The 25,220-nt window shown below is 41.8% G+C and overlaps 1 protein-coding gene across 1 annotated transcript; it reads right to left on the reverse strand.

The window, feature by feature from the left end:
• Window positions 1-28: 28 nt before the first annotated feature.
• SACM1L (SAC1 like phosphatidylinositide phosphatase) lies at window positions 29-25,113 on the reverse strand. Its single transcript, XM_072329121.1, has 20 exons — window positions 24,929-25,113; window positions 21,082-21,179; window positions 19,973-20,047; window positions 17,448-17,575; window positions 16,346-16,495; window positions 13,404-13,463; window positions 11,836-11,869; window positions 9,289-9,390; window positions 8,461-8,546; window positions 8,228-8,314; window positions 7,733-7,801; window positions 7,557-7,636; window positions 6,943-7,041; window positions 4,401-4,539; window positions 4,108-4,177; window positions 3,944-4,016; window positions 3,402-3,495; window positions 3,227-3,319; window positions 2,481-2,538; window positions 29-2,009 (listed from the first exon to the last, which is right to left on the reverse strand). Exons 1-20 carry the CDS (start codon window positions 24,976-24,978, stop codon window positions 1,873-1,875), a joined length of 1,782 nt encoding a protein of 593 aa, XP_072185222.1. The 5' UTR covers window positions 24,979-25,113; the 3' UTR covers window positions 29-1,872.
• Between the last annotated feature and the right edge of the window lie 107 nt (window positions 25,114-25,220).

A 25,220-nucleotide genomic window follows, 5' to 3' on the forward strand; every position in this document is an offset into this window, starting at 1 on the left:
CTCAGGCACAAAAACGCAGCGGCCCGGATCTAGAAAAATCAGACCTTTTATTGTCATTGATGAGTACACTGTTGTGATTTCTGCAATACAGACTCTGGCTGCCCTCCAGCTTTGAGAACCCACGTTAACCCACGTCTCTCCCTCCATCCCTACACACACACACCACAGCTCATCTTTTCCACAAGAAATCATTTTATGTTTTGCTTTAAACAAACCGCAAAGAACCAAGTTTGAAAGGGCAGCTGCCCAAGAGCCATGAGAACCATTATATACTGAGTTTAGGGTGTTCCTGCACTTTGAGTCCATGACAGAGGTGACATTGGAAAATGAAGTCAGAGGGGAGTTTCCAGTTAACCACCAACTGGTGTTCCCAGCACAGCGTCAAGAAGCAGACAGAGGCATGGTGAGTACTGATGTTTATGCACAGGTTATGCTCACACAGAACCAGAAGCCTCCAGCAACATTCAAGGTTAAAATGAACAGATAACAACTGCAAAAGTCTGTACACAGTTTCAGTCGCAACACAGTGAAACACTGGAGTTATCAGTGCTTTGTGTTCTAACCTCAGTAACAACAACTGTGCTAGCTCTAAGATTCTACACGTTTCTCCCCCCATTTACATTTTATAACTGCAATCTGAATATACAGCTGTACTTACAGGAAATATTAAACAATGCGCAGCGCCTTAAGCAAGTTTCACGGCTGGTTTTGAACAAACCATATAAAATAAGTGACAAAATAGTTTAAAATTGGTCCTCAAGTAGGGTTACTTTTTTTTCTTTTTTTGTACAGCTTGGAAGCACTAAATTTAAAGACACACATTTATTGTTAACCAGCACATGTTATTTTGTAGCTTTTTAAAGAAAAACTTTCCTTTAAAGTGTGTTACATCATGCATGAAAAGCAAGAAGCTGCTCCCAAGTGCAACATGGCATCAGGGCACCTCCTCCTCTGACCCATACTCTTTTTGTGAGTTATTCCAACAACATCAAGAAGAACGGAGGCAGCTGACTAGCAAAAATAATACCAAATTCACCTTTTGCATTGTGACCATTCTTAAAGTGATGGAGTACTTTGGGCCTTTAGCATAAGGAAGGTTTGATAAACCCTGCAAGGAGTTTTACATTCTTTGATTTCATTTACATCCATTGAAAGAAAAAAAACCAAACAAACCTGTATTTTCATGAGCTAACTAATGAATCATCTGGAGACTGCAGTACTGAAACAGTGTAAGACGTTTGCAACTTCAGGAGCATCCAATTACAACTCTTCCCCAAACAATGATTAGTAGAATATTGCATCAGTCCTAGACAACACAGGACAAAAAGGTCATTCTGCAGGAGCACTGGGATTCAAAACATCCTGTGTATTTGGTGAACAAACCCCACACAAGTATGTATGAAGGACTTGACTTTACCATGGCAAAAATAATCCAGCTATGAACCTTGGAACAAGACTTCCTGTTGTTATGACACCTTATTTGTTCAGAGAACACTATTAGAAACTCTTATTACTGCTTTAACATCCAGGTGTTTGGACACACAAACAGCAGAGCTCTCTCCTGCCAAACTGAAGTTCAGCCAGAACTGCTCACATGGACAATGAGCTTAAGCCATCCACTTTATACTCTAGAGCATTCCAGAAACCAAAAAGCTGCCCTTAACCATTGAATTCTCAGTGAAGTGGGTGGAGGCCCCTCAACTAATGCAATATTCCAAAGACCATTGCAACTGAGACCGTTTCTCTCCCCTCCAGCGCTGCCAATGAAGAATGTCCATAAGACCACTATTTGGTGTGGAAAGCAGGTCAGTAGAGACTCCAAGTATGGCTTGAGGAATCCTCAGTACCAAGCCGCTTTCCACACACACAAATTCAGTCCATCTTCTCTTTCTGGACCAGCTTGGGTGCATCTACAAAATCCTTGCCATTGTAAAGGATGATAGCAAAAGTTCCAAAGCTTGCAGTTCCCCAGAAAAGCACGTAGGCCAGTGTCTCAGTCCATGTATCACCTGTTAGAAGTCAGACAAACACTGTAGTTCATCTCCATCAATCAGACAGTACAAACATCAAAACATTCCAAGCCCTCCCACAGATATCAAATGTAGTTTAGAGCGCTTCACAGCCACTAAGACCCTTCTTATACCATTTTCTATTTCCTTACGTAGAAAGTGACAAGTTAAAGTTGCTATTTGTAAACTAGCACTGTCTGCCACACAGCTGTTAGAGTACTTTAAACAGACAGCTGTAGCTCACAGGCTCAAGAACTTTACAGGCACAAATATTAGGAAATTTAAGGGGAAAAAAAAAAAAAAAAGCAGAAAGCCTTTTTAATTCCCTGCACAGATGTAGATTAGAGGAGATATTCATCAGATCGAGCTTATGTCTGTATCTCACTTTTCTGATCTGCCTTTGTGCAAAATAATAATAATCATCATCTACTCAGGTAGAACTAAATTTGGGGGTAGTTAATTGTGACTTACCAGCCATTAGCAAACAAATGATGCACATGGAGAAAGCAACCACCATAATAATAGGCAACTGGGAAAAGGAAAAAGAATAGTTACACGATCTAGAGTCAAGGAATGTAAGGAATACACGTGCTAAGCCTGCAAAGCTATTTACTTGCTTTGCCATCAAGTTGCTTCTACTGCTGATGTCAGACACAACTGTAAAATTTTGGATTGTCCCAGAATTTCCAAGTGTGCTCAATAGTGACATTCAGAATTAAAACACACCTTCTATATATTAGAAGAGATGTGACGTAAAGGACTTTTCTTTCTTTAAAAGAAAAAGTGCACCAGCTACCACTTAAACCCCTCGTATCCCCAAGTCCCATTTTTGCTACACAGAAGGGATAGGGGAGAAAAAGGCAGAGAGAAGTTTTCATGTTACAGTCTACGCTTCTGCATAAAGTATGAGAAAAGATCTTCACAAGCTTCTTCTGCAGAAGGAAACAGTCATGGGTGGTGACTGGTAGGATTTCTCCCTTCCCACTTGAAGCAGATGTTAAAAAAAGCAAGCAGCAGTTTTTTCAATACCTCAAGGGCACTCCGCTTTCTGTCAAAGGAACAGCCTGAGTTTAGTCCTACAAGCAGGTATCACAGAAACACAGCCACATTATAGGGACGCTCAATTACTAAGCAGGCGATTTCTACTTAGTTTTATTGATGCAAGTGGCTTAAACGTTTCACATGTTTGGAAAAACATGAATAGTCTCCATACTCACAGCTAAGAACTTCCAGTCTTTCTTGACGTGTAGAGGGCTAGCAGATTCTACTTCATCCACTGAATAGTTTCCAAGAAAGAGATCAATAGCATCCTGAGAGAGAAATAGAGCAGGAGTTGAAATGCACAGCAGCATTTAACATCTATCTTCTCCCACAGTTAGGAGCCCAACTTACTTGTCTAAATCCATCAGAGAAGTTATTTTTGTAATAACGTATTAATGAGTTCCAGCCATCCATTATTAAGCCCCACTGAGTCCTTTTCCCAGTTCTGCAAAAAGACATTTAAAATATTTATTACATATTTATGCATTCAGGACAAGATTGCAGATACAGTCCTTTCACTGTTCAGCCGTACTACGTTTAATGAGTACCTACAGCTCTACTCCAATTACGTAGAGCTGCCTCTGCATTATTACCATACTCACTTGTAACAAGTAAAGGATTACACTTCCCACCATCCCATGATACAAATGTGCCATAAAGATATGCACATCTTGGTTTTACTTCTAGACTGCCTATTCTTTGTGTGTACATGAAAGGAGAAAAGAGTTCTTTTGTACATTCCATTCTCACATTTTACCAGTTGAATCAAACCATTGCAAAGTTCATTAATAGCCTATACCCCAAATTAATGATCTTTTTGAATGTGAAGACCTAAAGGAAACCCAAAATGTACCCAAGAACCCAGAAGGCCTTTACAAGAAAGGCAGACTTGCCTTGTGTAATCTGTCTTTAAGGCACCAGTTCCAGCATACTGTTTGGCACAAGCGTTAGCATTATCAGCCCATGCTGTGAACAGGAAAACATGGAGAACATTCAGGAAGTTACGTACTGCTTGGAAAAGCCATTTATTTCTTTTTAAGCTTTATGAGCAGCATACCATTTTTGTAGATTTTCTCAAAGTCTGCTTGCTCCTCAATTCTCTGCCCAACGTGCAAAACACCCAGCCTCTGAAACAAAGCAGATGGAAGCACGCTAAGAATACGTTAGAAATAGTAGGATTTGCTTTCAGAAATACCTGTGTGCAATAAACTAGAATCCGGTCAGTGCATTTCAAATAGGTGTTACAGTAACTCAAGTATAGAAGCTCTTGAGGGGTTTCATTGTATTTCAGTTTCAAATAGAATTCCTTTCTCCTCTTAAAAGCCTATCAAATAAGAGCTAAGTATTTACCTGAAGCTGGGCTTGAAGAGATCGGCGTGCTAACAAGCTCTGAATCACATTTGTCCTATCCAGACAGTCCATACAATTACTGCGGAATGTTCCTTCCTGCTGAGTCACAATTTTACCATCGGAATCTACTAGAAAATAACTGAAACACACGATGTATTAATACCTAGGTGGACTGTAACAAATACTCCAGCAGCCAAAACACAGCTTCTGCAGCACGTGAAGAATCGTTAGCCATGTCTTTCAGCATGTGATGCCACCCTGAATTCTTCTCCTCCCGTGATGAATAGCAGTATCTATACACGAATGTGAAGAAATCTTCGAGCAATACTCACTACTGTCATTCAGACAGACAGCAATATTGAGCTACAGGCCAACGGGAAGAGCAGCTACTTGTGCAACAACAGTGACTTTAAGTTGTGGATATAGATATGCAGTTACCATGATTACAAGCAGAGCATAAATATTAAAGTAACCAGATCTGGGTCTCTATACCTGATTACCAGCCTTAATTCAGTTACCACAACACAAAGAGTAAACTGTGAGGAACGCTTCTTCCAGATAATTGCTCACATCTTTAAGGCAACTACCAAAAATCCACTACCAACAGTTCTCATCTGTGGGAACATCTACCCCTAACAACTACGTATGTGAATCATCCCAACCTTTTTAACCAGCTAAACCATACAGGTTGTTTTTTTTTCCCCCCAACTTAATTGGTATTAAAAAGCTCCTTTTAAATACTGGGTTGCATGAAAACATTCTGATAACTGAGCTGAGGAAACAAATACACAAATCAAACGATCATTTGGATGCAAGGATGGGACTTGTCCTGCTATAGAAATAAGCTTCCAGTTGCCTAAAGATTTACAAATCCTGTAGAAGAAGTTACTCATACGTAATTATGAACTCTGAATTCAAAGTAGTGTATGATCTGTTGGTACCGTACAGCACTGTAAGACAAAAATCACACTAAAGATGCATGCAGTACAAAAAAATACCAAGAGCTTGATGCAAAAGCATGTTTCTACTTTGATCAGCCTTCTGTTAACAAGATCTGGTTCTGGAATTCTTGGAGAACTGTTTTTGTTGAACTGCTTTCTGCTGTTGAATGATTAAAGTAGAGTTTACAGCTATGAAATCTCCACTCTCCCCTTTTCTCCTGAGGTTTGCCTAGAATTGTTATTAGGATAATCAGCATAGATGAAGAGCAGACACTTCTGGTCAGTGACAGATCAAGTGATGTACCTCCTGTAACTGCTTAAAGAAGGAAATAATGTTTTAAAAGCAACAGAAGAACAAGCATTCTGCCAGGTCTGTCACAACAGGATTCAGTCTGCAGAAGAGTTGTTTGCCTCTCCCAAGGGTGCAGAATTATTATGTGTATCAGAATGCATTTTTCTGTTACCACTAAAACAGAGGTTACTCAAAGTGAAATAGAAATAGCCTCAACTTGAAGAAAAGTCCTATTTTTGTATCTTGTTTTTATAGACACGTGGCTTCCTTTCTTCATTTCAAGGAAGATTGTTTGTTGTCAGCTGCCATTGGAGGCTTACAAAAGAATCGTGATACAATTCTCAGCATTCACTCTAACCAAGGATTCTTGCTGAATAAGAAGCCTACACATGTATTTCCCATTCTTTTAAGTGCTCTGAAGCTAATATATCCCGCATTTCAGAAGGCTTTGGGGTTTTTTTTCTTGGTGGTAAGAAGACTATATTCACTATCATATGACTAATCTATACTATTCTGACAGTCTTCATTCCAGGCAAGAGATCAACTCAACCTGCAGCCCGCCATCCTTTTTTGGCTCAACTATATTGCTGCCAGTTCTGCAGCATCACTGAAGCACAAAGTAAATCAGCTGACATAAGAACTTAACAACAGGAAGGAAGTAACCAGAAAGGCAGAACAAAGTAAACAGTGGCCCCTATCAACCTGCACATCTGTAAGTGGCAAAGCCCAAGATGAGCAAACAGATTTAAGTTGAAGTGGGTGCTTAATCCACAAGGAACTAAATTCTCATTTTGTTTTTAGTCATGTACTACCTTCGTTAGATAGTACAACAACAATCAGTGCTAATGCAAAGGTCTGATACCATGAACATGCAGAGATGTAAAACACTTAAAGGACAAGCCTGGGGAGCATGACACCACACAGCAGAACAGCTTGCCGTCAACATACAGAATTACTGTTGGATAAAGAGATACCATCAAGTGAGACATCTCTTTTCATAACTTCACAGCTGTATGCATGCTGATTTCTTCAAATTGTTTACCCAAGGACACAACACAGGGCTGCCAAGACTTACAGAACCACTTTACTGGGACATAAAGAGGGCTCTGTACTTTATAACCAAACAGCACTGTTGCTAGTACCAAGTGCAAGGGTAGAGATAAGAGATATGGAAGCACCAGCAGCATGTAAATGCACCTTAGTTTTATACAAGCTTTACACATCTGTTTTAACCTGCCTTTACAACAACAGAAACTGTGAGAAAGCAGTCTTATTTTAATACTTAATTAAAAGAATTACCAAGTCTTACCTAAACTCATCCTGCTGTTCTGCTAGTTGATCCAGTAAAATCTGAAGCCGATCCCATCTCATCCGACTGCACTCTTTATGGAAGTCAAATGCTATGTATCTGAACAGAGGAAGAAGCACCTTTTTAGAATACTTACTGCAGTGAAGGTCTCAGAAATCCACACATCCACAAAACAAGGAAGTGGCAGAATTTGCACCTATGAATCTCATCAGTGCTCTGTAATCTTTCCATGGCTGCTTCCTTAGAGTGCACGGTGACAGTATCTACATCTCATTACGAGACACCATTAGCCTGAGACAGCACTAGTTACTTGTTTTAAGCTGTGGCTACTATATTTCCTCCAGAAAGCACATAAGAAAAGAAATGCATCTCATTTCACCTGTGTCACTACTATGACCCTTGACTTCCCTTCTTTGTTCTGTTTGTTCCATCTTCAGCCTCACCTGTGTGTAAAATCTGAGGTAGGGGCAATGGCTACATAAAGGTTACTTCAAGTAAACAAATCATCAACAAATCAATTATTTAATAAGGGCCTTGAAAGCACTGATCACTCTGTCTCAGAGGCAACGCTCAGTTTTTAAGCTCAAGGAAGTATCATTTCACTTTACATGTACCTGACCATTCCATTTGCCATGCTATTCACCATTTTCGCAAACGTCTGCTCCAGAGGCAGCTCAGAACCCTTTTGGTTAACCTGGAGAAAAAAAAGGAAAAAGAAAAATGAGAGCATTATTTGTAAGCCTGCTTGAAAGAAGAGCAGCTTTCTCAAGAAGAATAAGGGAAAGCGTACCAAGTTAATGATCATCTGCTTTCCATAGCTGATTATTTGAGAGTCAAAGTGTCTTTGGAAGCCATCCATCTAGAAAAGAAAGGAAATGTAAATCAGATCTTAAATCTGTCATTGCAAGAAACCCCTACAACCACTTTCCAATGATACTGCACACACAGTTTTATAGCAAAGTGCTTGTTCTTCTCTACTGCATTAACACACTTTTACTTTCAGTCCCCCACCCACATCCCCCCTTATCCAGCTTTCCTTCAACAAGCTATACATATTTTCCAACTACTAAAACAAGAACCAAAGAGCAAACACTACCCTCATTCACACTAGGTGTTCTTTTGTCAGGTACTGAACTTCTTCCACAGAACACACGACTTCTCACTGCTACTCAAAAATCCTCCATCTAATATTGCTGACTTTCACTCTTCTGATTACAGCCTGTCACACCACCCAGCTACACAAGCCCAGAAATGCATTAAAACCCCAAGACAAACACTCACATACATGATTTACTGACTTGCTGATCTGCGGCTTTGGTTTGTATTTGAGGTTTGGTCTCTGAGACCAGAAAAAAGGAATTGATCCACGGGTCTGAAAAAGAGAACGTAACAGTTTTAAACAACAAAACTTGCTTGAGTTTGTAAATCAGAATGGTTTGGTTAACATGTTTTTAAAATACAGACAGATTTATCAACACATGCCTTAAGCCAGTCAGCAGTTTATTACACTGGCCTTACCTGAACAAACGATGCTTTGCTCCCCTTGTAATGCACAATTTGCTCTGTTTCAACAAAGTTAGCTGCGTGTCCTTCTGAATCAATACCTGGGTAGGATAGAGGCCTTGATAAGAGCTCAGAGCACACCAGGACAGCAACAAGGTATGAAAAGGCTTTCCATCCTCAATTCCCAAGCCCTCAAAGCAAGTATGAAAACACCAAACCTGCCTCAGGATGGCAAATTAAAAGTGACTCTGGCAGACCTTTAATATGATCTGTATCAAGTGTAGTTACTGAAGAACCACAGTTGTGCTCATCACATTTTGTGAATTATAGTCCTGATTACAGTCCTAGTAGCTGAATAGAAAATAAAGCAACTGCTTTGACACTAGTGACTACAGTTCAATAGCAAAGGTACTGCAGAAACTGACTTATTTCTTCTAAAGCATGCATTATTGAGACACACACAACAAGCAGTACTTCAAAGCCATTTCCCTTTCTAGTTTTGCACCTTTAGTAATTAGAGAACATCCCTACTCAGGGCTGCACTGGCAACACCAGTGATACTCTGTTTACTGCTAGGCCAGAAGGGCTGTGCTTGCATTTATCTCCAATCTAGGTGGGAAAGCAGTAGAGCTCCCCTACAGAACTTGTGCAGTAATCTCCAGCAGGAATAAAGGAGAACATCACACAGGTTACTGGTATATTTTTTGGAGCAAGGTCCTTTCGATATAAGCTACAATTACACGCAGCTTGTATTTACGTCATTGAACGGAGTTGCTCTTAAAAGAAAGACGCGTACAGACTGAATTTGGATTCTTTTTCAAGTAGATCCGTTTGCTATTTTACCTCTTACGTAGTAGCGTACACCAGCTCTGAAACAGCTTCTTCTGGAAACAAGCAGCCAGTCAAAACACTTGCCATTAATAGAACAGGAGTGCATAGAGATAACTGATGAATAACAATAAGGAAAAGAAAGCCAAACATTTCTTACATATCAGCAAACAGCCAAAGCGAAGGAACCAGAAGATAACATCCAAAGAAAGCTGTAAACATTTCCTGCTCAGTAACAGACACTAAAGAGAAAGTACCTTTTCCTCTATCAGTATATGCATCCCAGAAGACAAGACAGAGGGGATGTCACTGGTGAATGTGTGTTAGAACTGCTATAACTGTTAGGAAGTGGGACACTACAGAAGATTATCTAGCCTTATGGTCCTACATATATCATTAAATGAACTGATTTCTGAAGTTCACAGCTGTTACCCTGCTGAGCCATGAATTAATGGATACAGCTGTCTCAGCGTTTCTTGCCTGCACACCTTCCAATGAGAACACTCCAAAACTTTCCTCCCATCTTAAAGAAAAGTAGCTTTGACTATGAAACCCTGCATGTGTTGAGTACAACGCACATCACATTGACAGATTTCAAGACTATAACAAATGTGGACCTGCTTTCAAATCTCCCCCCAACACACACAAATGAGAATGCACACCAAGTCTTCAGCAGGAACTTCTTATGGAAGCATACTTTTCTGCTCAGGCTAGATACTCAAAGTGACAAATGCACCATAACCTGCCACTAAGTTTAAGCAAGGATTGAAAAGGACATTAACAAATACTTTCAATTTTGGATTCTTGATCTGGGCTGCTTATAATGCCCTTTATTTAGATTAGAGTAATGCATGCAGTCTAAAATACATCAGCATTCCTAACAAATGATTTCTCCAGGTAGATTCAAAGGCTTTCATCCTCTGTCATTAACAACCAAAGCACTGGCATACTGTACTGGAAGCAATCAGTAGAACTTCAGGCTAATATAAGTTGTTGGAAGAAAGGAAAGCCCAAACAACTACATATTAACTTCTTCCAAAGCACTTTACTCCAGAACTGTAATGCAATAACTGGCTCATTTTCCATACCCATAACTTGTCCCAACTTAAGCATCAGCTTGTTGTTGGCTACTTGTCACACACACTTAAGAGGAAAAAAACAGAACTGACTATTTTTGGTGGGTGCTACGTTTCCTTTTTGGAGGAAGGCAGGCTGAATAGAAGGAGGGGGCAGCAGCAAGTCCACAGCATTAAAGCCAATTTAGATTTCAGTTGATTGATGTCTTCATTACCCAGGTAAGTCTCATTTCTCATCACTGCAAGACTGGAACCCCACTCAAGATGCTGAACAAAATATATGCAGGTTTATATAGAAGAAGATCTGAGTTTAATGAATTAACTTGTAGTGAGACTATCATGGTTTCTGCTTCAGGTTTCTCTTACCATTTTAATCACACACACAGAAGTTTCTTTGAATTCTTGGGCTCTTTAACACGTTTGGTTAATGTTAGAATTACAGCACCGCATATAACTTGTGCTAATTATTTATGTAATGAAAATAGGACAGAAAAAGGTTAGCTGCAGACTGTCAATTGCTAATGGGAATCTATCCAGATTCTTCCACCCAGCACCTGGCAGAGGCAGGATACGGGCTGTGCTGTTTTGACAGTTCCCTTTTGCTATCTCTCCTTGACTCTCCACCTACTCCCACAACATTTTCCATGAAATGAAGTCACAGGAAAGAAGAACTGGAGATGTGCCAGCTGCTAACAGTCCTACCAGAACAACTGATACTGCCTGGAAGCCATTCCCTGCACACATCAGAGCAATGTTGCCAGCAGAATGCTGCATAAGTTATTCTGTCAAGTCCTGGCAGTTCAGAAAGGAGTGGGTAAGTCAGAACCTAGTCAGAACCTGGGACTTGCTGCTGTTGATCACACACTGCACGAAGAACATTGCTACCAGAAAGCATTAGGCCTACTTACAAGGTTAAATTTTCTCCTTTTCCCCAAAGAAAACAAAACCACCCCCCACACCCAAAACCTTCAAGACTGATTTGCTGGAGAGATTGTTACCCTATGTGCTGGTGCAGAAAAAACAACCAGCTAGGAAGAGAGATCCAGGAGCCTTCAGCAGAACTCCTCATCTTTTTATTCACCAACAGGAAGATTCACAAGCATTCCTCCAAATCAAAACTACTCTACCTTACTTTAAACTCAAAGGAAATGCTAACTGCAGGTATTCTTATAACAAAGTAATTAGTGCTAAGGATGATGTAAGAGTTTGCTACATTCACCCTAACCTTTACTTGCTTGAAAAGTAGTTATGCAAATCATGCCTGTAAAATCAATTACACCAAGTCTTCAAAGTAGAATATTCATACAAGTTAACATGTGAATGGGCTACCAAATACATAGCATTCATATCTGAGCAAAACACCACTTAATTCTGACATTGTCTTCTATGTTACATTACCAACACAGCCAATGTAGCAACCCATGCAGCAGTCATTTTGCCACAGGCTGCCAAATTCAGTACTGATCTTTACAGCAGGAAAGGATACATCCATGCATCACTGGTGTGGCAAACCTATGGATCTGAAACAAACAAGAAAGCCACACGATGCATTTAGAATTATTAAACAACAGCAGACAAAAAATGGTAACTAATAATGCTTTCTCTGGAGGTTTTTAAATAGTTTTATATGCTTGATATTTGCTACTTTTTGTTTCGGATGCATTAATTCCTTCAGACAAAAGGAAGATTTAAAGCAAACAGCAGCACACAGCCTTCACCAGTAGTAGAGAAAAAGTGAAAGCCTAATCCTAATTAAATGACCTCGACAGAACCAAGCTGCTTTGTTCTATACAAGACACTTACTCTGCTACAAGCATGCTTGATATCAACCACTACACACAGAAAACCTCTTGGTATGGTATTTTCTGTACCTCAGCAGTAGGATGCAAGCTAAGAGTCAGCAACATAAAACTACAGTAATGGAGAATGCTTTGTGACTAACACTTGAAATGCCTGTTCCAAGATTTCTCTTACCCTGTCACTCCAGAGTAACTTGGATTTTCAATGAAATTTCAAATTCAAGTCTTGAAGTGCTAGAAGTCAGGTAATATTTTGCTACCTGTAATTGCTACCATAGCAAGCCACCTGCAGTCAGTATTAGGTCATGCTTCCCCTCACATTGGTTATCTCCACCTTCAGTTCTATTTTGCTTTCTCCTTCTGTTTTCACCAACCAGCCACTTGGCTTTCTTTGCTCTTCCTACCACAGGTTCTCTGATTTCCCCAGCTTTGTTTGCATAGCACCATCTAAAGCATCTACACAGTCATATGTCTCTGGAATATGCATAACAGCCCTTTACTACTACCTGTCTTCACATTCCAGAAGCAGGGCACAATCCAGCCTTTTCAAACAGTGCTTAACATAAAAGCACAACCCCACAGGTTACTGAGACAGAAGCAGTATGTCATTCACTTGGACAAATGGCATGTACCGATAAAGAGAAAAGGTTGCTGTAGCGTAGACAATCTAGTAGGCTTAGTGTATTTCTCAATTCTCTAAGTCTGGCCACTGATGTACTGACTACAGGCACAGCCCATGGTCAGGTACTCATTTACTGCACTAAATGAATTCAAATATTACTTTCCGGCAGCTTTAAGTTGAAATAAACTGAAAGAATATGAAGTGTCAGCCTTACTTAAGTTTCAGATTTACAACCTGCTCACTAGGCAACCAGTTTAAACGGCACCCATTGAGAAAGATGCCAGCCAGCCTTATTGTGCCGAACCTTCCTTACACCTAAAGATAACTCAGTGGTTACATTCTAAACAGTTCAAGAAGCACAAGCTCCGCAGCCTAAGTTCACCTTCAGGTGATACGAGCATGATCTCAGCATGCCATCTTCAAATGCAGACACTTCCAAAGACGCATCGAGTACCAGATATTGAGGATACTGACATAACACTGGAAGTTGGAAAGTAGACTGTTGCTGTACTGAGCTAAAAGACAAATAGCCAAGCTATGCTAGATCCCAGCTGTCTGAAACAAGAGAACACTGTATAATTTTATTAGGAGTACATCCATTCTGTATCGATAGAGTCATTATAAAGTGTTTACCTCTGGTTGAGCAACAAACTCTCTAAGAAGATGCCCATTCCATACAAACCGTGGATCTGCCTGCAGCAAAAAAACAAACAAACAAACAAACCATAAAGCCACACTTTTACAAACTCTGCTGTGTTTAATTCAACATAAGGGCAAGTTGGAAGCCATGCATTACGCAAATTTAGGTGGGTAAGTGCATATGGAGGTGGAACACCCTCTGTTCACTGGTACCATTAATAGATGTTCAACTAGAATTCTAGATAAAAATCATTCAATGAACAGTTATCTGACCTCTGAGGAGGTTGCCAGACACTTCAGGTACACGAAACCATTAACAATTCAGCTGAGATATGAGAAGAACATTCAGGAGTTTGTATTACATGAGCAGGGCTCAAAGAGATTATCCAAACCATTGCTAACGATAGCAAGGTAAGATGGCTCAAATGGGCAGAAGGTAGGAGTGTAAGGAGTCCAGTAGCAATAATCAACAATTCAGAGAACCAAAAGTTAAATGATACTCGCAGTTATAAAGAATTTATTTCCAGCTAAATAAATAATCCTCAAATTCATGTCTCTCCTATTCACAGCTCACCTCAAAAGCATCTTGGGCAGGTTGCTGAGCACTTTCTGAAAAGCTACCAGATTAGTCATCAAAGTGACATTTGGTGCAGAGCAGTGCAGGCTCCAGGGAGATGGCACAAATTCCATCTCTAAGATGAGATGCAAGACAATGCATCAGTAAGGACGAGGATAATTCAACCTCGGTGTGAGAAAAAGGATAAACACCTATTTCTGTTGGAAGATACAGCAAGTAGGACTTAAACTACCACAAAAAAATATGTGATGGATTAGTGACCTTATTTTGGGGTTGTTTCCTTCTGCTAAAACCACTAAACAACAGCAACAAAGAAATCCATCCCAAATACCTTCCAGGTAAAAAAAATATTGAAATGCTCAAAATTGTCACCATTCTTTGACTAAGCCAATACACTACAATAATGAAAGTGAAATTGCATCCCAGTGGTTTTAGTTAACTCACAATTGTATTTCCTTCAAACTCTATTTACTGTGCTTTGCCTTACAAAAGACCTTCCTAGGATGCCAGTTTTAGCACAAACCAATCCTCTCATGCCAGCAACCAGTCTCTATTACAGAAGTATCTCAGAACAACAAAAAAACATTTGATAATGCAAAAATAGTCCCCAGCTACTAATTATATATCCACAATAAGGGCAGCCATGAGTGGTGCCCCCAAGTGCCTGTTGCCCTCCAACACCTTTATACCAATGACAAACAGTGAGATCGAGCACACCCTCAGCAAGTTTACCAGTGACACCAAGCTGAGTAGTGCAGTAGATATAATAGAAGGGAGGGATGTCATCCGGAGGGACCTGGACAGGCTTGAGAAGAGAGCCCACAGGAACATCATGAGGTTCAACAAAGCCAAGTCCGAAGTGTTGCACCCGAGTTAGAGAAATTCCAGATACATGCAGACTGGGAGAAGAACTCATTGAGAGCAGCCCTGCTGAGGATGACTTTATCCATTTGGACCCCTAAAAGCTAGATATGAACCAGCAGTGGGTGTTTGCAGCCTAAAAGGACAACTGTATTCTGAGCTGCATTAGAAGAGGGGAAGGTGGGGGCAGAAGAATAAGAGCAAATGACTGTTGCCTTCATGAAGCCACATCTGGAATACTGCATCCAGGCCTGGTGTCCCTAGCACAAGGAAGATGTGGAGCTGTTGGAATTGGTGACTCTGTGGCCCTTCTCTTGACCCAAGAGCTGAAACATCTCCCTTAAGAAGGAGAAGGAAGTTGGGCTTGTTTAGCTTGGAGAAGGAAAGACTTCAGGGGAGACCTCAATGCAGCCTTCTACTACTTGAAGGGAGCTTACAAGCAGGAAAGAGACTGACTTTTTAATGTGGTCTGATAGGACAGAGGGGAATGGTTAGAAAATAAAAGGGGAAATTTAGATTAGATGCTACAAGGAAGTTCTTCACTCAGAGGGTGGTAACGCACTGGAACAGGCTGCCCAGTGGAGCAGTGGATGCTCCATCCCTGGATGCATTCAAGGCGAGGTTGAATGGGACCCCAGACAGCCTGATCTGGTGAGTGGCAGCCCTGCTGATGGCAGAGAGATTAGAACTAGATATCTTTAACATCTCTTCCAATGCAAGTCATGGCATGGTTTTATGAAGGCAAAGGCAAACCATCTTAAATTCCTTTTAAATTCATTTGAAACAGGCATTTCAAACTACTTCTAACCTGCCTGAACTCAGTCTGACATGACAGCTGAATATACTTTTGTAACATCATGCTGCTAACAAGCTATGAAGCTGAAGGAAGAGTGGACTTCTATGATATCTGCAGCCCCCAGCAGTTTTGATAGGACACCGCAGCACTCAGACTTTTGTACTGAAGCATAATACATTAGTTACTTCCACTCCTATTCTAAGCACATCAAAAAGCAAACTAAGTTGACTGAATGTACTCAGCACACCCAACTGGTTGCTTCTTTTTCCTCCTACTGTCAGCTTCTTATTTAAGAGAACTACCCCAGTACAACTGGATTGACAAAGCTACAGAGTTCAGCAACATAGAAACAGGAAGAGAAATAAAAGCGCCCTTACAAAGACTTACATCTGAATGACACACAAATCCATTCCACTCATTGAATTTAACAACTGTGATAGTAAAGACATTTTCAGCTTAAGAGGATCATAAACTATAACACCATCTGCTCCAATTTAACATTATTTCATTACAAAACATGGTGGGAGGTTTAAGCTTGAGAGTAGTAGGCACACTGATCTTATCAACATCATCCTAAGTTTATTATTAACTTAGAGATAGACAGTATTTAAATGATGTCCAAAAAAACCCGAGTAAAATATACTTACGTCACGCAGAACTAACTGACAACATCAGAGATATGAAGCAACAAGAAATCCTTACCCTCTCCAATAGGCTCATCTCCTGGAACTCTGGGCTGGTGTTGGCCAACCGTTGCAGGGTGTGTGTCAGGTCGTAAGTCGTTGAGAAGTAAAACCCATCCACACTCAAAACATGACTAATCATCGACAGAAATACTTTGTTGTCCTGTAACTGTTAAGAGGAAGGAGGAAAAAAAAAATAAAATAAAATTATCAATCAAAATACCTTATTTTTAAAAGTTATCACTACTTCACCCAAAACTATTTCGATTTAAAAAAAAAAGCAACGCAAAAGAAAGGATACAGAGTTCACTGCCAATATGTCCACAATGACTCATCTGTGTTCTGACTCAAAACTTCAATTAACTTCAGATCTTTCCTGAAAGAGCATCAGATCCCCTTTGAGCTCTGTTGGTTACACGAACTTATCTACTCTTTATCAATCCACAACATAGATATTAAAAAAGCCTTTGTCCTTTTCCTCCTAATAAAAACCAATTTGGCCCTGCTGAGTAACCACGTGATTGAGTAACTCCTTACATGAAGCGAGGTGGAGGGCCAGATGTGAGCAGGGCAGCTTACAGTACAACAGTAAAGCTGTAGGAATGATTTAACATGAAAAGAGCAGTGGTTTTATGGAGCGGCTCAGGATGACTGTTTTCTAATAGACTGCAAAAGCGTGGCACTAAAACATCTCTGCAGTACACCTCACAGGGAAAGCATTCATTAAGGCCCTCAAAAAGGAAAAGATGATAGATATTCAGGAACAAGAATACGCAGCAAGATAGGCAACTTCATCCTACCATAGTGTACCATCCTAGAAAGGGAAAAGTGTACAACTTATGGATCAAGCTCAGTGGAATTGATATTCCATTGTGTACAATGCTGGTTATCTTGAATGACAAAACTTATATGCATTTCAATCCAAATATTCCAGTAGTTTCTGTAGTCCAACCAGAGGAAGAAGTACAGTTCAAAAAGGTTCATAAAAAATAAAACTACACAAACCAAAACCCAACATACTCTGATCCACCAACTTTCATGGTTCCTTCAGGCTAAGTTCTGTGGTAATGAAGATCAACAGAAGAATTTCCTCCCCGCTCCCCCAGTCAACCCACTTCTACCTGAATATCAGTTAAGTGCAGCATGGTCTTTTTGTAGGAGAGGATGTCAAAGTCTGTTGCTTTCCAGATGGCATGACTGAAAATCTCACCTACTTTCTTCTTTTTTGTTATTACAATAAGATACGTCCCTGTAAATGAAAAAAGAGCAAAGTTCTCTTGAAAAAAGCAGATACGCAAATAAAGAAAAACAGTCCCTAACCATATACCAGAAAACTGAAACCAAGAGGGAAGAGTGAGGTTTTTGCAAGTCTCAGAGAGAGCTTTGTTCATTACAGCATCAAGCAGCTGGAACAGAAACAAATGCACTTAGAGAAGTACCCACATCTCTATACCAGCAGATCAGGAGCTACTCAAGAAGTGTAAGGAATTCACAGAACAGACAAGGAGAAAGAAGCCATATTCATGCTGCAGAGCAAAGGCAGTCCAAGTTTTTAAGGCTTCAAATGTAGAATGTAGCAGGCTCAGTGCTTCCCAAATCAAGCATGCAAAAGAAGCCAAGTTTGGAATCCAAGAGGTCTATCTACCTTATGTTCAAAAACATATCTGTACTATTAGGTTCAAAACAGAGCAAAGGTTTTGTTTCTTTGTTTTATTAATTCAAAATGGTAAACCTGCTGCTTTCCTGGTTGAATATGCCAAAAAAATACCATGAGGGTATGCTCAAACTAATTGACTTGTATTTGTTGGACAAGAACACAATACAGCTTTATTACAGTGCCATCTTGTTTTCAAATAAAAGATCACAAAGCTGTATGTTGGCAGAAAAAAGTCGTTCACACACAGTAACACCATTAAACGTGTAGTTGAAGCTTCAGCTGAGTAAAGCAATGAGTGGGTCAGGGAGGCACAAAACAGAACACTTCTTTTACCAATGAAAAATCTACTTACTGGCATAGAAAGAGCTCATATTACAAGCTGTACTTCCACTACTGCACCCAGATACGCATGAGGTTTTATGGGCAGGTTAATTATTATTACAGGCATGGAGCCTATATACTAGTCAGAGAACAAGTAGCACTCCCCACACATCCTTTTTACATAAACAAAGAAAAAAACCTCTTCAGCTCTTGCTTTATACCATTTATTTCAGTGGAATAATCAAGGCTTTGGAATGCCTGCACCTCCAGGTATAAGTATCAGTTTCGGTTGGCACGTCACAAGCATCCAGATATCTTACAACAACCAGAATTATGTTCACTGCTCTGCCACAGCGGCACTGTACAAATAGGTGTGTTTACACCAACACGAGTTACCAACACCATCTTTTCCTATTTCAGAACATGACATTCAGTTTCAGATTTCAAACACTAAGTAATATTCCAGCATTTCCCTCCCTTCATACTGTAACAACAAAAATATTAATGCCTGCTAAAGATGCTGCATTGATGGATACTGAATCAGATTTAAAGTCAACATATATTAGTGAAATGCCTAACAACTGTTCAGCAAACACTAACCAATACAAGCTATATACTAACAGAGTCAGGCTTCAGGGGTGGGAGAGGAAAAGGAACATTGAAAGAAGTTACTTTGGTGCAACACTTAGTCAGGTGAAAGAAAGCTATTTCCAAACCTAAGGTTGGAAAACTGCCCTCTGTGGCAGTGCAGTTTTAGGACAACAGGGACTAATAAAGCACTTAAGACGGGGTGTCCATTACATTACTCTCTCTGTGTAAGATGCACAATTTTGGCTTGGTATGTGAGCTCATTAAGTCTGGAAGTTGAAGACCCTGTTAGAAATCACCGTACTTAATGGTGATACTTCACTTCAGTTGAAGAATACCATAGCATGACTGAACTTAAATACTTAAATCCTTTATTTGCATGGAGGCTTTCACTCACCCCATTATTACATCACTTTCCAGATTACATTAGTCTGTAGAAGGCTTTGCTCCAAAAGATAGCAATCTCTTGTTAGATTAAGCCTCATGAGTCATGTTCATTTGTGGCAGTGACTACTGACATCTCGCAGTAATTGTGGATATTGAGAAAGATCAGCTTAGTCTTACCTTACCCCATAAAGATGCAGGATTGTTCCAGTCCATTGTTTTTCTTTCAGTTTTGAATTTCCTCCATATTTCTAAATCAGCTGGTACACAGTTATTACCTACAGATCTGTACCCACTTACCCAACACCTTGTCACTCTTATTTGCGTATCAGCATTATTGATTTGAAGTCAAACTGCACAATACATGGCTACTATTTCAAGTCCTCCAACTAAGATGAAAACAGTTATAGAGAATGTCCTCTACCAGAAGAGCAGATGAAGCTGTCTGCATGCTTTTGAAACTCATTCTTAAAACTCAAACGTGCCTTTAGAACACCTACAAATTTAGGACCGTCATGAACGTACACAATAAAGTGTATTTGGAAACCTCTTTACTCCAGCAACCCAAAGGAAAGCCAATCATACTGATGAAAGAAAGTGTAGCACCAGAAACCTGCAAAGACAATTCTTGTCTTCAGTGTTTCCTTAGCAATATATTTCTCATAATTGACATAAGCACAATTCCATTTTCCTTACCTGCCACCAACCGTATTGTTCCCAAAATACCATATATCGGCCTTGTAACAGCTGAAGGGGGAACATCTTTCTTAACTAAAAAACAAACAGAAAGCATACATATGGAAACTTGAGAACATTCTGTGAGCGTACCAAAACTACACTGTCAAAGCTTCTTGGGTAAATCAAGTCTTGCTTGTATTGGAAGGAATGCAATAAAATTCTAAAGCCTGAGAGGGGGGGGGGGTCGAGGAGGGTGAGGAGGGGGATGTAGAAGCACTAACCTGATTTGTTACTTTGTTTAATCAAAAGAATCATTCAATTGAACACATTTGAGCTCAATAATGATAGCTTAGCAAGAAGACTCCTGAACAACATACATTCCTGCCAGCTTCTAGAAGCTTGTTGTTATAAAACCATCAAGACACCAAGGACAAATAAGTCACAAATGCTTGCAATTGACATTCTTAATTTCTTCTTCTTAGCCTCAACCTATTCCCATTTCAGAAGCCTTAAGGGCTTTTTTGAAGGGGCAACTTTGAAAGAGAAATGGAGGTACTCTACCAGCACACCAAAAACATCAATGGGATGGGCATACTGCTCTTATGTGAACATATCTAGTAAAGAGTAAAGGAGCTGCTGCTTTTATATCAATATTGCTGAGATACCAGCTCCTGAAGCATCAAAGGGAAGTTGCACATCGCTGTAACTTCATGTCATCATTTAATGCAAGTTCTTTGCTATTGTTGGCTAAATTTTAGTACTAAAATAAACAACTGCACAGCTAATTCAGCAAAAGCTGCAGCCCAGCATTCAGCCCTTCCTTCACTGATCCTGCTGCACCAACCCAAATTCATCTGGATTAGTTAGGTCTTACTGTTGTGATAGTTTTGCTGGAAGCAGACAAGCACCATCACTCTGGACACTCACAAGGTAAATTCCACAGTGAAAAGGAACTGCAAAGTTCTTCACATGGCAGAACACAAAGCACCATTTCAAAACACTAAAGGTCAGAAAGCCCCTCTCAGTATCACTGTAAGATTCTTAAGATCTTCTGAGAAGAAATATAACAAGAGAACAGAAGGACAAACAGCCAGGCTTATGTTGAGGTGTACTGGGAAGGAAAGTACCTGTAAGAGTGACTTCTGTGGAGACTCTGTCAATAGCCAGCACATCATCTGCTCCATCATCACAGGCTTCCACATAGAACTTTTCTGGTGTTATGTGCCTTTAACAGAACGGAGAGGAAAAAAAGAAATTAAGCAAGACTAACTTTATTTATATTTTGCTCTGTTTTCAAGTGGCAAAGAGCCTAATCAATTTGGATCTTCCTTTCAGCTGCAAGAAATCACCACAGCATTCCCATTGGATTACTTCCTAACAGTCGGTGCGCAACAAGCAAATAAAACAAATCAGTTAAAAACCCACAGCCTGTTTAATAAACACCACCCTCCTTCATTACACTGGAAGTTAAAGACACAAAGCTGGGTTTACCTTCATACTGTTCTACTACATAACTCGCATAAGCTGAGCTCTGTCACTTGAAAAGTCTCATAAGCCAAAAATAGAATGTCAGAAGTCAGACGCTTCCTAACGCATCAGGAGCTGAAGCACCACATCCCTGATGATGGCCCAGGAAACACAAAGCTGTGCTCAAAGCAGTGAGAACGCATCCCACGCTGGAGATAAACACACCAGAAACGACCCAGGAAACATCTGGAAAACTCAGTCACGCACCAGGGCATTATTTCCCTTAGTTTGATGGCAGATCTTTTCAAGGTCGCTTCTCCCTACACAAACATCGCCCTCCTTTACATTTCTGTTGGTTTTTTTCCTTGTCTTTTTTAACCCCTTCAAAGAGTACATTTCTACCTTTGCCGTAGCTATCATCTCCACAGGCACTTTTGAAACTAACTTCCACACAGCAGCCTATATTCTGCTTTTGTACAACCTTCGTGTTTGGCACCAGAGCCTGCCTTGTCCTTGGCTACGCTGCCACTGCTATCTCTAACCTGCCAAAACAGCAACAACTCTTCCCATAAATACCTTGCTTCCATCACAGCTCAAGAGCACATAAATCCTTCCCAAGATCCGAGTTCCTCTCATCTAGTTTGCATTACAGAGGGAAGGACCGCTGCTGTCAGAGACTATTGCTCAGTGCTGCTAAAGAACAGTCATAAATGAAAGTATTTGGCACCGACAGCATAACTCATTATACTCAAGAATAGGAAGGATGTCGATGCACCTCAGCCATCAAATTCACATTTCAAGTATTACTAAGGGCGGCTCGTATCACGTTTAGAAAGTCTTCCCCAGTTTAGGAACGCATCCAAACTGCTGCCAAGAGATACAGCAGTTCGTCCTGCAGATTTCATCCTTACAGCTCGAAGCTGAGGGAAAGCTACCTGTGAGAGAATTCAAAAGCACATACCAAGAAAGCAAGTCTCTACTTGGAGATGCATGTATTTATTTTCCATAAGAGGTTATTCTTCATTATTTCTCATCGCGTTGCTGAAGAATTACATGGAATGAAGAATGTACATAAGAAAGGAGCGTGGAGGCTGCCATCAAGGGATGCTTCCAACAAGCTTGTCTTTAAGGAGCAAAACGACAATCCAGTGAAACCTCCACTGAAATGAAGACTTCGGGTCTCTTCCAGTCTCCCCAACTGCAGCCACTTCTGAAATCACCTCGGGAACTGACAGAGGAGAACCTCCGGGAGCACAGTGGAAGATGATTAAATGGCTTGAACCAAATTAGTCCCTGTCTGGTATCCTAAGAAAAAAAACCCACCTTCTATTGTATTTACCAGCTGCTTTGTGAATCACTTTGTGAAGAAATTGCTCTTCCTTCCAGAAATCGATACCAAAACAACAGCTGTCCCATTTCCCAATCCAAGTCACGAGACTGTGCTACAAAAAGCGTTGATCCTTTACATGATAGAAGCATAGAAGGAAAATAAACAACGCTTCTTTACACCACTTACAGGCTTGGCTTCATTGACAGCTGAGATGGTCCCTTTTGGTTTGTGTATGTTGTGATGCTTCCCTTGTTCCGTTATTACATAGTAGTGTTGTACACCATGAATACTAGGCAGAGTTGCATCCTACACTGTAATTAGGCTGATCTAACCGGCGAGAGTATTCCTACGTCCAGATTTGGCACGACACAGAAACCATTTCAGCCTAATGGAACCAAAGATAGAACCTCACTCAATACCGCTCCAGCCTTCCAGACCTCAACAGCCAAACCCTCACTTCAGTGATTGATTATTTCACCATTAATACCTCATCTCGCCCTAATGCAGGAAGCTCTGACAGCAGCCTCTAAACTCTGCGATAAAACAAGCCCAAAAGCACATCCTGCACTGCGCAGCGCATTCTCCGTGCTCAAGCACCAAAGCAGTCAGCAGCGGGCTATAGGAAAGACGTTAACAAGATCCAGCTCCAGCAGCACGTTAAGTAACAGTGCCAACACGCTGATGGTTGCGGCACTCCAGAGAGTCCAGATTTTCTAGGTGAGCAGGTGTCCTAATTATACAGCTACAATACGTACTAGTCCTCGAGCACTGACAGCACAAGGAACTGGAGCATTTCCCAGGGAAGAATAACCCCAGGATCTTAAGAAAAACCACCACCAAAGCAACAGAAATGCCTTTTAAAAAGAACTAAGACATAACAAAGGCACAGCCCCTTAATTATTCCCAGTTAACTTTCACTTCAGATGACAAACAGTTCAACGTGTAACTCATTGTCCTTCTCCATCAACAGCCCTGAGCTCCATCACGACAGACGAAGCATTGGGAGTGTGTAGCAGTTTTTATAGAGGCATTATCCAAGTGCTGGAAGCTCAGCTAAGAAAAACAAAACCCAAAAGACAAAGATGCACTTTTGGTCTTCCCCACACATATGTACGGGTAGCAAGTGGCTTTTTTACACTACAGAAGTGCTGCAGCACTACTAACCAGCTCCATAACCAATGCTGTAACTCAACTAGTTACACTTGGCAGCAGCATCTTAACCTGCACTGCTCACACTTGACTGAAGATGAAGGCTTTGTGTCCCAGCTTGTGACAATGTGACATACAAGAGGTCTGCATTCACAGCTGGTTCTCACAGCTGGATCTACAGCAGGGCCCTGCAGCACTCACTACAACCTGTAGGCTCCACACCCTCTGACCTCCCAGAGACTTTGTACAAGGCCGTATCCAGACAAGTGCTTTTCCTTTAAGAAAAAAAAGCCTTGCCGAGAAGGTCTGCGTGTCACAGGACACACAGCAGCTGCTCACACAACTTACCTTCCCTCCTCTGCAGGCAAGAAGGCCAGAAGTTCAGCTCAGAGAACGACAAACACCATTAAGTGAGAGGAGCGGCAGTGAGCCCTGCGCCACACCGGCAGCGTTCTCAGTCGCCACTGGTGGCTCTGCTGCTGAGGAGCACTCGGCCACCTCCGGCATCTGTGCACCCTCACACGGAGAGGACCAGGACAAGGAGAGAAGCCCAGAGAGCGCTGCACAGAGACCAGCCTTACCACAGGCTGCGTAGGCCGGTCTCCAAGGGCAGAGCAGCGCACACGTGCCCTGAGCCCAAACAGCCGTGAAATGGAGCCGTAAGGTCAGGCCTAAGAAGGCCTGGAAACGGCAGCGCCCAGTGCGGGGCCGAGCTTGCAGGCTGCGGGCAGAGGTCAGGAGCCCGGCAACGCCCTTGGGGACACAAGGGCACCTCACAGCCATTTCTCACCGCCGCCGGCCCAAAGCCGCAGCCCAGCGGCGGGAGGGAGCGATGCGGGAGCGATGCGGGAGCGGCTCGGCGCCGCGGGGTCGGTACCGCTCCGTTACGTAACCGCTACTGCGGCACCGAGCACACGGCCCGAACCGAGTTCAAAGGTTCGCCCTTCTCCCGGGCGGGCCGAGGGGAGCTGCCCGCCGCCCCGCCCTCGTCTCACGCAGGTGGCGGAGCCGCCCCGGGTCTCACTCACAGCTTCAGGTTGGCGTAGGACGCCGCCGCCGGTCCCGCCGCCGCCGCCATCTGTAGCCGTCCGGCCGCCGCAGGTCCCGCTCCGCTCCCCGCCCGACTGCCGGGCTGACGCGTCCCGCCGGCCTGCGGCGACGGAACCTCGCTCAGGACAAACCTCCTCGAACGCGAGCGCGGCCGGGCGCGGCGGCGCCTATGGGAGGCGGCGGGAGGGCGCGGGCTGACGGAGCGGCCCCGCCATTGGCCGAGCGCCCGCGCTAACCCCGCCCCCGCGGAGCCGCCCGAGCCGGCGGGGA

This window comes from Excalfactoria chinensis, chromosome 2, assembly GCF_039878825.1.
Source record: "Excalfactoria chinensis isolate bCotChi1 chromosome 2, bCotChi1.hap2, whole genome shotgun sequence".
Taxonomy (NCBI): Eukaryota; Metazoa; Chordata; class Aves; order Galliformes; family Phasianidae; genus Excalfactoria; species Excalfactoria chinensis.

Coding starts and splice junctions, on each gene's coding strand:
- SACM1L (XM_072329121.1), bottom strand. CDS start 24,978: ATGGCGGCGGCGGCGGGACCGGCGGCGGCGTCCTACGCCAACCTGAAG. Junction 8,547..9,288: donor TGTACGCTACTACGTAAGAG/GTAAAATAGCAA, acceptor TATCCTACCCAG/GTATTGATTCAGAAGGACAC. Junction 4,540..6,942: donor GAACAGCAGGATGAGTTTAG/GTAAGACTTGGT, acceptor CGTGTGTTTCAG/TTATTTTCTAGTAGATTCCG.